Consider the following 14,685-nt stretch of genomic DNA (forward strand, 5'->3'; position numbering starts at 1 on the left):
TACCTTGAAAACATTATCTTACCATTTTTTTTGTAAAAACGGTTATTATTTTGGGTCGTTAATCATATTAATACTCTTCAACATCGTATTTCATTTGCCCGTTTTAAAAGTTTATATATATGAAACACGTGTCTTCTATACACAATGTTGACGCCGGTTTCTATGAAGAGTTTATTTGTGTCTAGGCAAAAAAAAATATTCAGATCATCATGATAAAAATATAAGCCTTTCATGACAGAAGTATAATTTACAATTTGTTATTTTTCAAACTCAATGAAGTAAATGTAAACACTAATTTTACTGTATAGAGAATGCTATTTTAATGTTTCTCTTGTCGTATAACAAACTGATAGGTTTCATAATTGGTCCAAGCAAATACCTTTAAAAATTCATTGTTTGACTTTACTGTAAAACAAATTATTTTCTGTAAAGATTGTATCACAGAGCTATTCTGAGGCACTGGCTTTTAAAAACTAATATTCTTATATGAAATTTATTATATATGTACATTTTTATTTATGTACACTTTTATTACATAACATTGTTTAATATAGAGACACACCACCCATTCCCTATCACTAACTATCACTAGCTATCTTCAACTCTCGCGAATTGAATCATTCAATAACTTTTATCATCGTGAAGGCGTTAACTACTTTCATGACTTTCTCACACATTAATTCGTCATTCATCTCCAGATCACACAAGTATATGGACAGAAAATAAACCAACAGAAAAATAAATCTTACGGCTTCTAATTAGAAATGATTACAGTTGACACACAACTTCATCATACCTTAGATCCTTATTTTTTTTTAAATTCAAAGTTTTGTAAACAGGAAATTTATATATAAAAAAAAATAAAAAATACCGAAGTGCTGACTACTGAACTGGTGATACCCTCGGGGATGGAACGTCCACCAGTAGTGGCATCGACCCAGGAAAGTTCAATGAAAACAATGAATCTATAAATACTTAAAACACTTTACCATAGCAAATTGATGTGGACAATTAAATACCGATCTGAGTTAAGAAATAAATGTGCAACGTATCATTCTATGACAATTGGCAGGATTTGTATTCTATTTTACCAAAAACACCTAAAGTTGTATATGTTTTTGTCCGATGCGATTAGGATTGGATATTCACAATGTGAAATAAAACTCCCTAATTGAATTAGATATGAACTGTAAATATCATAATCCAGTTACCAAAATATATAACTGTAATGTAGCACGACACAAATAAATTGTTACGGTGTAGGAAAAATACTTGTCCTTTTGGTCCGAAACCACAATTATCGTCCCTTGATTTTCGTTGTTCACAAATATAGTCCCTTGTGTTGACAGTGGGTTACTTGCCATTAATTTTTATACCCCTTCCAAATTTATTTCTCCATGTTTAATGCATCAAATTGCAAGTAAGGGGGTGAAATTACACTGTAAAAAAATTTGGGTCCATAATTTTAAAGGAAAGTAGTGATTTGGTCCAGCTGAATAAGGTTGAAAATTAGCACTTCGGAAGCTGTCAAAAGATTTCAAGACGCCCCAAACATAAAATTGTCCATATTTTGAGTTAGAGACGATGAAGTTTTCTATAATTTTGATATAATTTGTCCCAAAAGTAGTACAACACACTGTAAAAGTTTCTTTGAGAAAGCGCAGGTGGGATTTTTTTTATTTTCATTTATGTTCTAAAAGAAATGCACTACGACATAATTGTGTTCTCGGACCTTTTGTAAGTAATTATCGTAATATTGTTTATGAGAGGGAGTGCAATGCTACATAAGATCACAAAAAAAAATCAGTGAATCAATAATAAAGTAATAATTTATGTTAATGTTTTCTTAGCAAGATGTGGTTTCCGTAGATTAAGACTTAGGAGGAAAAATTGTAATTGATAACTATTTAAAGAATGGCGTTTTATACATTGCTGTGTAATAACCAATTTATTTCGAAAACTGGTAAAAATCGACGTGTTACTGTTGGCTAGTATGCGACTAACTTACTTGTATGGTTTGTGTTTTACATAGAACACAACTTTTTAAACGTAAAAACATGTCTGTATCAACAACACATCAATTGATATTCCTTATTACGTTTTTACTACTATCAATGACATTATAAAAAAAGTATGCATATGGTAGTGTGCATGTGTCCTTTTGAAAGTTAGAAGAACACAACCACAATTAATTAATATTAATTATTTTGTGAGTACAGAAATAGTTTGCACTTAACTGGCAATAAACATATAACAGCGTTCATTTATCATTACTAATGTTTTTAAATTGTCAATCTGTAACAATAATCTATACAAAATCGTATTTATTAATTTTTTACTATTTTTTTGGTTGAAGGACTTAAAGAAGATGATATTAACATTGTGAAAAACAAACTTGAGAAGATGAGATATTCTTGCGAGAGGATCGGATATGCTTGTAAGAATGCTGGTGTTTGGAAAAGAGGTACTTCTAAAACTTTCATCAATCGTTATTCAACCAAAGAAAAGTTTAAAAATGTTTACCAGTTAAGGTTTCAATTTTGTAAATATAGACAACGCAATTTCCCATAAGAACTCTGTTTACGGTTAAAAGTGTTACTTTTACTATGAAGTTTCATTACAAATTATATCCTAGAATGAAAAGTTGAAATGCACTACTATTTATTCATAGGTCAATTCATAGAGTTTAAACTTATGCTAAAATTCCGTACTACCCCTTCCTACACTTTTCGCCTACCTTATGATTAAAAATTCGCCACGACCATTTTTAAACACACTGGTAATATTCCTTATCATCCCATTCCATACGTTATGTCTCTGAGGGATGAAACATATAGATCATGGCTGGGAACCAGTACGTAAACAAAACGATTCACCAAAATGTTTCCCCTCCGCTCTTATGCAAATAATTCCCAAAAATTAATATTTCGCATAAAGATGTTTTTTCTCTAGCTTTACAAAATCATTTATATATGGATCTCTCATATATCCTAACCAGGATTAATCTACCGTTAACGAGTATAATTCCACCTTGCTGTGTGATTGCAAACCATTTTAATTCTTGCATTATTTCCAGTCTGTATATGCATTAACCAAAAAAAAATTGTACCAGAGACTCTGTTTACTACTATCATTAATTAACATAATCACTTCTGTTGTTTTGATTCAAACTTACTACTCGCTGGTATTTTTTAAATATCAAATTCAGTGTTATAGACAACAGAAAATATTTCAGATGGTGTAAAGTTTGACAATCAGGTCTTTTCATTTTGATCAAAAAATATAAATTGCATATTCCTTTTTTCTATATGTTACATGCATGTTTTGGGTAAGACACTAAAATTGTTAACGCAATTATCTTTTGAATCATGCGAGTCCGAATTTTTTTTTTTTTTTTTACTTGTTGGGTCTTTTCTGAAATGAATTACGAATTTTGAACATCGGTCAACTACGGCCACCTTAATTTCCGCAAAGATGGTGTATCTGGAAAAGGACTTTACTTTCTTTTCCAGCATCTAAAGCAAAGCGTATGTACATAACGTACCATACATTCATAAAATGAAATAATTGGTTTCCATCATTGCTGTCACACCTGTAAATCTACACACAAATTTGCTTAACTAGATTACATACATGTAAGATTTATTTCTGATGTCTATTAATTTTATGACAATTAAACTATCATTGGCAAGGTCATCTAAGAAAAAGACATTATGTACAAACTACTAAACAAAATTAACTTGCGAAGAGAAAACGAACATAACACCATAAAGCAACTGGGATAATTTAAAATTCGATACAAAGAAAATATATTTTCAAATAGTAAGAAACATTGATTAAATATTTTTATATTTGAATGGATAGTCAAGCATACATAGCTGTTTTTTGATATGGTGATTGTGTTTGTTGATAACCTTCTCACAATTCATTTTTAAATACATTATCCATGTTACCTTTCCGGTTTTTTTTTCTGTTTTTTTTTTTTCTAATAAAAACTAATAGTCCTTTGGTTCGTTAAAAATTTCAAACTTCGTATTTCATTTGGCCTTTTAATTTTTTTTATTATAGTGTCACTTATTTCTGTATATGACACGCGAATCTGGCAATCACAATTGTAATGCTGGTATTTATGAGTAATATACGAAAATATTTGTAGTTTCAGTTGCAGTTTTCATGATACAGAGTTGGATCGAAGAGATGATGCACAAGATTGAATGTAATGGAAAACGAACTCTTAATGGTATATCTTAAAATATGTTATATAATTTTTGTACATAAGTCAACAATTCTTACCTTGGATATCGACGAAACAAACGACCAATTTGAATCATTGTTTTGAAGTTATTTAAGTAACAATTATTAATCAACGGCCAACAGAAAGATGTTATCCTACAAACATCATTTGAATCATAAAACAACACTAATAAGATCTAGTTTTGTATGTGGTATTGAGTAAAGGATTACCTCACTAATAATTATAATGATTAAACGTTAACACCATAAACTGAAATGAATGTCAAAAGTTACTTAATTGTAGACAATGCATATTTTTAGGTTTTTCTTATCGTATAACACACACCATTGTTTCTGTCAAAAAGAAGAAAAGATGTGTGTTTTCAAACGAGACAATTATCCATCAAACGAAGTGTATTTTGTATGTTAGCAATTATGCAACATTACGTCATTTGGCAATGAGAAAAAAAAAACCATATAATCAACCATAAAGGCCCTGACATAAGAAATATAAAATAATTCAATTGCGACAATGCAATGCATAATTTATAACAAAACAGTTCCTGAAATACAAATACGACAGAAATAGAAAAAAAACACGGACATAAAGGCTCTTGATTAGAAACAGGTACATACAGAATTTGGCGGGATTAACCATTTTTGTGAGTGATAAATCCCTCCTCGAACCTGGGACAGTAGTGTTACAGAATAGCATAGATTACAACATAAAAATCAGTCGAAAAAGCCTAAACTTTTCAAATCGATACCCAAAGTAATATATCAAACAAAATTCAGATATAATGTGGCGTATATTATCACATTTATCCCTAACAACAGCACAGACACTACGTACAGACCTGAGAGTGTTTATATTTACCGCTGTAAAAATTAGACTGACAATAAATACAAAAAAATATGTTGTCATGAGATTCACTTTAAGGAAAAGTAGTAGAAAACAGAAAAGATGAAAGCTTATCGGTTTAAAATCAGATGGTCAAGTAGCTTTGTAATGATAGCTAAGTTTAGCTGTTCAAACCCTCTAAAATTCAAACTAAACTTTTTTCTGTGAATTCTTCATGTAGCATTCATTCTTTGTCTGTGTTCCGTTTATTCGTCGTTTCACCAACTTGCGTGCGCTCGTCGTGCATCATTTAGTGTCTTTTCTTTTCAACCGTGTACAGTGTGTTCGGCGTTCGTTCATTCTTATCGTGTAAAGTGACTGTGCAATCAACGTTCACTTATTCGTAATCGTGTAATGTGTACTCAACATGTGTTAATTTTCAATCGGTTAACTTTCATTCAGTCCTTATAATTAATTCATTTTGTAAGAATATTTTACAGTCTTTTATAACCAATACGTATTGATTAGAAAACATTTTTTTTTTAAATTGCAATTTATTCTGCGTGTACAAATGTTTCCATCTTTTTGCATATTATGACGTTATAAACATAGCTTAACTTTTGTGGGTATTTTGATTTCTTAATTTTAATTTTAAAAACTGGCATACTATTTGAAACTGCAAATGTCAAATCTCCTATTCTCGATGTCTTGGGATGTGGATTAAGAAGTTGGATGACAAACTTGGATTAATAGACTGAGGCGTATTTAACACGGATATGTATTTTTCGTCATTAACATTTTTTTATTTTGTTGTTTATGTTCATTCAAATTGAACTAAATACGTCTGTCTTGGGAAAAAAATCAATTTTATTTGAAGGCATTCATGAAAAAACAAATAATTGACCATGACTGAGAAAATGGGTCCAGATGAGGAAAATATATAATTTGATGTTTTGCAATTTTGGAGCCTAATTATCATAAATAACATTCTGTAAAAAATTCAAGGGGATAGCTTAAGTAGTTTCTGAGAAAAAAATCATTTCATGATTCGTAACTTTCATGTATCTTGGAAATAAGTTGACAAGTTGAAGATATTATAAGCTCAGACAGAGATATCAAGTATTCCTTAAGAACGACTGTCATATAAGAAATTGTATTTGTACTTGGAATTGTGTTTACATGTTTAAAATATAGATATTTCTTCTCTGATAAAATAGTTGAATTAAGGGGATTATTATGTCAATTTGTATCGCAAATTATTTTCTCCTAAAAATGCAAGACATATTATGAAAAAAGTTGAATTTTGTTTGATTGCTGCAAAAGCTGTGTAATATTGTCCAATTCAAAAATATAAAAGTCTAACTATGTGCTTATGCACCTATATCACCAATGACATGCGTTTTACTTTGTCCTGTTTTTGGATTTTCAAATTTTTCAAATTGACCTTTTCATTCGAGTTTTCTTTGCGGATACTAATACAGAATACAAAAGCCATCCATCAAATATACATGTAGTACGTTACGTTTGAATTTGAAATTGGTTGAACATAATAAAAAGTGAACTTGTGTGTATGAATTCCTAAAGATCGTTTTTGCTTTTTAGCTCAAATCAGTATTATTTGTTTTGCCTGAACATTTGAAAATTCTTACTTCTTGATTTTATAATGAGAACAAAATTCAGAAATGTCGTGTGAATTAAGAACACTTTGGGTGCCACAGGTAGAGATCTGCCTACCTTTCCTGAGCACCTGCGATCATCCCTATTTTTTGGTAGGGGTCGTGTTAATTACTTAGTCTTCAGTTTCCTATATTGTGTCTTGTGTACTATTGTTTGTCTGTTTCATATGTTTGTCTTTTCCTTTTTCGATTTGTTTTCGATCTGTAAGTTTGAATGTCCCTCTGGTATATTTTGCTACTTTTTTACATTGCTCAAAAAGCAAAATACAACGATAGTCACTTAACACATACATGGCATATCTTTAAGAACACATATAGATAAAAGATAATCAAAAATCAAAAATATGTAATCAACTATCAACATCTTTATTTAAATTATCTTTATATTCATATGTGCTACCTATAAAATCAATGCGCGCAAATGTAAACAAATCTTGCGTAAAAACGTCAAAAATAGAATCCCGAAATGCGCTCAAATGTAAAGAGTAAACTATTAATTACTTGTTCCAAAGATAATATTGTAGAATACTTCTATATTTGACACGTGTCTAACAGTTCACTGATATTCGCCAATTTAAAAAAAAAGGCAGGTGCCGAAACATTGTTCAATTAATCATTTATTTCTGGATTCTTTCTATAAAATTTAGAATGTATGCATTAAATATCAAACTCTATCATAATATGATATATATTTTTAGATGCAACATTACCCCTTCTAGTCCTAAGCGGCATATTATTAGTCCTTAGTAGTATTCAGCCGATGTAGCAAATAATACCACTAGTGAAAAGTATGCAACACAAACAAAAACAAACAATTGTGTACACAAATACATATAATTAACTTCTAGTGAATCCGCTCACAAAATATAAAAAATACGTTCATATCTTATGTATTCTGAGCAGCAGTTTGATTTTGAAAAAGCAGTTCACAAGCATAATCTCACATTGCTGTTAAAACGACGCAATTTGCTACAGTTTCCTCACTCATAGTGACCTTAACACTGCTAAATCTCTGAAAACGATTGCGACTATTAAAATTCAACATATTATTTTTTAAACAAATTGTTAGTTTCCATAAGAAAATTAGAAGGAAAAGAGTTACGACATCCATTTAAAAAATATGTTGATGCAAAGATACATTGCAAACAAGCGTCATATGTAAACACCCTATGTTAAAGCTGGGGTTAATTAATGGCCAGTTTTAGAAATTTATGAAGGCAAATCAAACTGTGATTAATTTCTGCTAGAGATTCCGTAGAAATAAATTTATGTTTCTGTGACATGGGATAGGGACACTGTGCCCCCCCCGGTAACTGTATTAAGTTAAATTATAAAAGTCGATGAGTTTTATAATTTGACAACAATCATTGTAATTGGAAAATCTTTTAATGAGATAGAATGTTTTGTACAATCATCAACCAACCTACACTGTGTGTGCATAAATAGTATAACTTGATACATATGAATCATATGTCAATTTCAAATGCGATTTGAAATAAAATGGCTTGTCTATTCGTGTGTTAGGCGGTAACCGTTCATTCGTCAATCGTACACCGTGGTTGTATTGTAGGTTTATCATTCATTATTTAACGTGCATGTATCATGGATTTATCATTCGTCATTCATTCTTCGTTAATTTTCTTTGATACGCTCATCGCTCATCGTGCATGGATTGTAGATCTTTTGTTCACCGTACATTTTTATTGCATTTACCGTGTTTGAATCGTCCGTATGTGTGTCTGGTCAGTTTGAATTACGAAAAACGTATTAAAATTTCACTTTGTCCAATGAAAATTTGTGTATTTACAACGTATCGATTGTTATTCCTCATTACTTGTTTCTTCTGTCGATGAGTTTGTCTTCTTTGATTTTTTTTGTCTAATATAAAAATTTAATAATGCATATTAATTTATTTGAGATAATAAATGCAGTTCGCGTATAACTGTGAATTAGAAATATACTGCGTGTATTTATCATTACCATTACCATTGTTTTTAAATTATTCGAAATGGGAGATTTTTGTTATCTATGTCAAGAAAATCTGCATACATATCATACAAATGATGCTTGTAAAATTTCAATGCGAGATTGTATTATGCTACTTGTAAAAATAATATAAACACAATCGTCATATTTTTTTCATCATATGTATTTTTGTATATATATTTTTATTTGTTATAGGAATATCAGCTGATATCAACATTATCAAAAGTAAACTTGAAAAGATTTGGCACGCTAGTGTTGGGAAAAAAGGTTAAAAATTAAACTTTAAAAATGTTTACCAGTAAATGCATTGCATGTAAGAAATCACATTTGTTATCAAGTGAACATATAGCATGTAATTAGTCTTTAATTTAATGGATTTATTTAAGAAATAATTTATAAAAGCAATATAATTGTTGAAATATTACACATGGCCTGGGCTGTGATATTCGAATTTTTGTCCAGAGCGTTTGATTTATTTCGATTCAAATAGGACAAATACGGCAGTTTAAAAACTGAAGCAAGAGTTGGTTATCCGTGTGTGCGGCTGTTCCTTTTCACTCCCGGTAAGATAAAATTAAACATCTTCCAACCAATCAATAGCTTGAAATTGAGAATGGAAATAGGGAATGTGTCAAAGAGACAACAACCCGACCATGGAAAAGACAACAGCAGAAGGTCGCCAACAGGTCTTTTATGTAGCGAGAAATTCCCGCACCCGGAAGCGTCCTTCAGCTGACTCCGCAACAAATATATAATATTTCAGTGATAATGAACGCCATACTAAACTCCAAATTGTACACAAGAAACTCAAATTAAGAATAACACAAGACTAACAAAGGCCAGAGGCTCCTGAATTGGGACAGGCGCAAAAAAGCGGCGGGGTTGAACATGTTTATGAGATCTCAACCCTCCCCCTATACCTCTAGCCAATATAGAAAGGTAAACGCATAATAATACGTACATTAAAATTCAGTTCAAAAGAAGTCCGAGTCCGATGAGAGAAGATGTAACCAAAGAAAATAAACAAAATGACAATAATACATAAATAATAACAGACTACTAGCAGTTAACTGACATGCCAGCTCCAGACTTCAATTAAAATTATTGAAAGATTATGATTTCATCATATGAATATCAGGCACAATCCTTCCCGTTATGGGTTTAGTATCATACCATCATAATATATATGAGAAGAACATAACCCGTGTCATGCCAACAACTGGTTTTTGAATAAATGTGTTTAGCTCCGATGCAAAGACCCTATAAGTGAATCAATATCATCATTAATATATGACTAGCATGACTTATTCCTTAAATAACCGCTAGAAACATTTGTTTAATTCTTTTAATTATCATTCCTCACATTTGCGTCAAAAAGAAATCAATTCTGTGCAAATCTATTACATCTGTTTACTCATTGGCGATCCAGCCATTTTATAAAGGTGGGTTCCCAACCCAGAGTAAAAGGGGGGGGGTGGTTCCAACTTTATGCTCAAATTCAAAGGCATATCCGTCCAAAAAAGGAGGATCTAACCCCGGAACCCCTCCTCCCAGGATCTGCCAATGTAACTTATTTCGTGTTAAAGAAAGCTTTATGCAAAGCTATCGTCAAAACAACAGCTGGCATTTCGAAATTAAGGAGTCACTATGTTGACTTGCCACATTAAGTTAATGTGCAATATAATATAATATAATATAATACCTCACTCAAAACTTCATTTTATCCAATATTATCCAAATTTCGACAGTTTCTCTAACGAAAAAATCTCCAGCTTTAGCGTTTTCATATGTTTGACGTTTTATTTAAAAATGACTTAAATGCGTCAAACGCATTAATATACTGTAGCGGAATTTTATATTAATTTGATTTTGGAGATTTCTCCGAGCTGTTATGCATTAATTCTTGACTAATTAAGGCATCAGAATTAGAATGAAATCTGTGTACTCAATTTCAATTGCAATTCTTGAAACATTTAAATAGCCATTATAGCGTTTGCAAAAAGGTTCAAGTTAACTTACGATGCATGTGGATTTACGTGGGAGCTATGGTGTACCACACATTAGTATGCACTGTATATATATATGAGTCTGCGCTAAGTATATATATATTTAATCACGGTGTTACTTACAAAGTGAAAGAAGCACGTCATAATATAATACGAATTAACAAAACGTTTTATGAACTAGACTGTTATATTATTTTTCAACTATATGTACATGGTTATATAAGTAAATTGTCATGTAATTAATTTGCTACCACCAATACATTTCAATACTGTCTTTTTTGAAAGATAACTACTAAAATGTAATATATTCTCAGCATGTTCACTTTTATAAAAATATATTGCTGAAACTAATATTTTCGCTCTTTGATCTTTGGGTCGGTTTGTTTCCTGTTTTTGTTTTACATAATCATGTATGCTATATATAATTCTCATGTATCCTATACAACATTTGTCTACGTTTAATAGGTACACTCCCACTGTTGTGTGATTGCAAACTATGATTTAAAAAGAATCTAATTATTATACTAATGGCAGTATGAAAGTTAAAAAAACAAAAAGTGTCTTATGATATATGGACTCTGTGTACTCCTGTCATTAATTGACGTAACCCTAATGATTTATTGAATTCAAATATTTTTCTCTATGACATAATCATGAAATAAAAAAATTCAGTGTTATAAACATCAGAAAATGTATTTTAGATTGTGTAAAGGTTGTTAATCCGGTCTGCTCTCATACTGAACAAAAGGTACTTCTTTCCGTTAGAAAAAAAAGCATATTTCTTGTTTCCACTGTGTTGCAAAGATGCATGCATTGGATTATACTTTAACCTTTTTGACGCTTCGCTCCCACTATTGCTCTTTTGAATCAGACGATTACGTATTTTGTTTTCATCTATTATTTTGTTCCTTCCTAAACGAATCACGAATTTTGACTGCTTAACTACATGCACGATCGCATATGTTTCCATAAAGATGAGGTTTTAGAAAGATGACTTTGCTTTCTTTTCCAGTATCTTAATCATTATAGAGGTGCACCTAACGTAAATTCATATAACAAAAATATTGTTATCCATCATTGCTGTCAAATGTGTTATCATATTAACAAACATTCTTATCTTGATTCCATACATGTTAGATTATTTTCTAATATCTACTTAAAGATTATAAAGTTTAATGTTAACACCATAAAGAAACAGGTTTAGAAGGTTCGAGTAACATATGAATATCGTTGTAGTTGCAGATGCAGTTTTAATGATACAGAGGCGGATCAAAGCAATTAAATACCGAATTAGCTTTATTGGAAAAAAATGTCGTTACGGTACATATTCAAATATTTTATAGATGGTTTTTGTATTATCAATAATCCCAACCCTCAGTATCGACGAAAGATACAGACGAATTGAATCATTGTTAACATATTATTCAAGTAACAATATTTACTATATGGTTAACAGAAACAAATGTGTTGATGTTAAGCGATGGTAGTGCTCCTTCCTTGACGATGATTGTTTTTGGTCTAAGCCATATCGACCAATCCTGTGCTGTTGCAATTTGTTGAAATCTATTTGTTTGTCTCTAAACTGTTGACTTATTAAATCGAGCCACAACGCCAGAAACATTCATGCCGGCATACACCATCCTGACGATCATTTTCGTTTAGGCCTGGTTGACGCCCTATGCAATTTTTTCAAACTTTTATGTGTTGTTCTTACCAATGGTGTTTTTCTGAATGTTAGTGCAAACAAAATTTCATTTTGAAAGTACAGGTACAGAAGGTAAAACACCAATTACACATGCAAAGCTGAATTGGCGCGAAATCAATCACCCGGAAAAAGTACGACTGTTTGAAATTAAAGGTAAAACTAAGGATTATATCAATAATGTTTAATAAAAAAAAAAATTCAGAAACAACCAAAAACAATTTGAAAAAAAATATATGTTGCTAAACATTTTTAGTTCAGTATATATAAAATGACTGAATAATAGCCAACAATAAATATTACGGGGCGATGGATCATATAGGTATGATAAGTACACTACAAAATATAATATATAACCAATCTAAAAGGGTAAAACATCACTAAAATAATATTAAAATTAATCATGTCATGTGACTATCTTTGTAGATGCTGATACATTTTTTGGGATACAGTGGCAGATCGGAATAATTAAAGACAAGATTGATGTTATTTGGGAAAAAACTCTTTACGGTACATATTCAAATATTTTATAGATTTGTTTTATATAATCAATAATTCTAACCTTCGGTATTGACAACACAAACAGCCGATTTGAACCATTTGTTACATATAAATTAAGTAACAATACTTAATTAATGGTTTACAAAAATACTTTCCTAGAAATAATATCAGAATTCATTATATATAAGCTTTACATAATATAAAGAACTGTCAAATCATTACCAATTAACAAAACTGCATCATATAATGGAACAACTACATTATGTCCAGTCACAAACCACCTTCTCCCTTTGACACATCCACATTAAAGTATGGTGAAACAACATCGAGTAGTAACAAAACCATTTTGAGTAATGACAAAACTAGATCAAGTCAATACGAAACTATATAGTGTAATATCGAAATATCATTAAGTAATGACTATTCCATATTGAGTTATATCAAAACATCACTACGTAATGTCAAAACCATAGTATGTAAAGATAAAATATCATCAAGTGATAATAAAACAATATTACGTAAAATCAGAATTCCACACAAGACAGCTGTGACGTTCGATATATTTACATGTACGTGGTATTGAGGTTCTGGATTACCTATCAAATATTTTTTTAAGTTAAACACCAAAAACAAACGGGGATATTGCGAAGTTCAATCAATATTAGGGAATATGAGTTAAATAATTCACCATTTACATGACTAGTCAATTTAAATAAAACTATATTCAGTTGATTGTCTCTAGTATGTTTTATGTGTTTGTTTATAACCTACTCTCACTCTATTTTTTTGTATACCAGGAATACTTTACATTGCCTGTTTATTTTTGTAAGAACTGTTGGTATGTTGGGGTTGTCTCCATCTACGTATTTCATTTGTCCTTTAAAGGGGGTTCGCGGGTATACATGTACATTTTTTTTAAAATATATCATGTCGCCTTTCTATAATATCATACTTAATCGAAAAATAAAATAAAAATATGAAGTCACCGTTAATTTAAGCTCACAATCTGCCTCTGAAAGAAGAATGCATTTGTGTTAAGGTTCGTTTTTTTTATGTTGAACTAATAGGAGAAAAAAAATAGTAATATCGAAATAAAAAAAGAAAGAAATTACAGAAATCGCGTTAATTTTACATAAGTTAAGTTTAGTCTATTTGAATACAATAACAAAAAAGCAATAGGTCACCGATGAGTTAAAAAGGTTATTTCAATTTTAATGCGAAATAAATGGCAATTTTTAACCAAAGGGAGATATTTTGTAGCTTTTTCAATGATATAAACATTTAAAAAATCATCAGGGACCAAAACGAATTGATTTTTTTACCATATCATAAAGTAACAAAGAAGTTAAAACTTCTTCATGCCTTATATATCATGTACTGAAGAACGACGCTAGATTAAAACTGGCGTTGAAAGGTAACACCCGGTCACAGAAAGCTTCATTTTATGAAGCCCAGATGGTCGTGTGGTCTAGCGGGACGGCTACATTGCAGACGATTTGGTGTCACGACATCTCAGTAGCATGGGTTCGAATCCAATCGAGGGAAGAACAAAATTTGCGAAAGCAAATTTACAGATCTAACATTGTTGGGTTGATGTTTAGACAAAAATCAAAGTTAGACAGAAAGTCTGAAAATTACACCACACAGTGTTAGAGTTAAGTTTTCTACTGACAAATTTTTGTCCGTCCCTCAGCGGGATTCGAACTCACACCTTTGATACACTACAGCACCAATCGCTTA

The 14,685-nt window shown here is 30.8% G+C and overlaps 1 protein-coding gene across 1 annotated transcript in view; it reads left to right on the forward strand.

Annotated features, from left to right (window-relative positions):
* LOC143059173 (uncharacterized) overlaps positions 1-14,685 on the forward strand; it is a 95,778-nt gene that overhangs the window by 68,217 nt on the left and 12,876 nt on the right. The window contains exons 9-12 of the mRNA XM_076232666.1: positions 2,357-2,464; positions 4,157-4,240; positions 8,932-9,003; positions 12,871-12,954. Coding sequence (XP_076088781.1) covers positions 2,357-2,464; positions 4,157-4,240; positions 8,932-9,003; positions 12,871-12,954 — 348 coding nt within the window. The remainder of the gene's footprint in view (positions 1-2,356; positions 2,465-4,156; positions 4,241-8,931; positions 9,004-12,870; positions 12,955-14,685) is intronic.

Source organism: Mytilus galloprovincialis, chromosome 14 (assembly GCF_965363235.1).
Source record: "Mytilus galloprovincialis chromosome 14, xbMytGall1.hap1.1, whole genome shotgun sequence".
In the NCBI taxonomy this organism is placed as follows: Eukaryota; Metazoa; Mollusca; class Bivalvia; order Mytilida; family Mytilidae; genus Mytilus; species Mytilus galloprovincialis.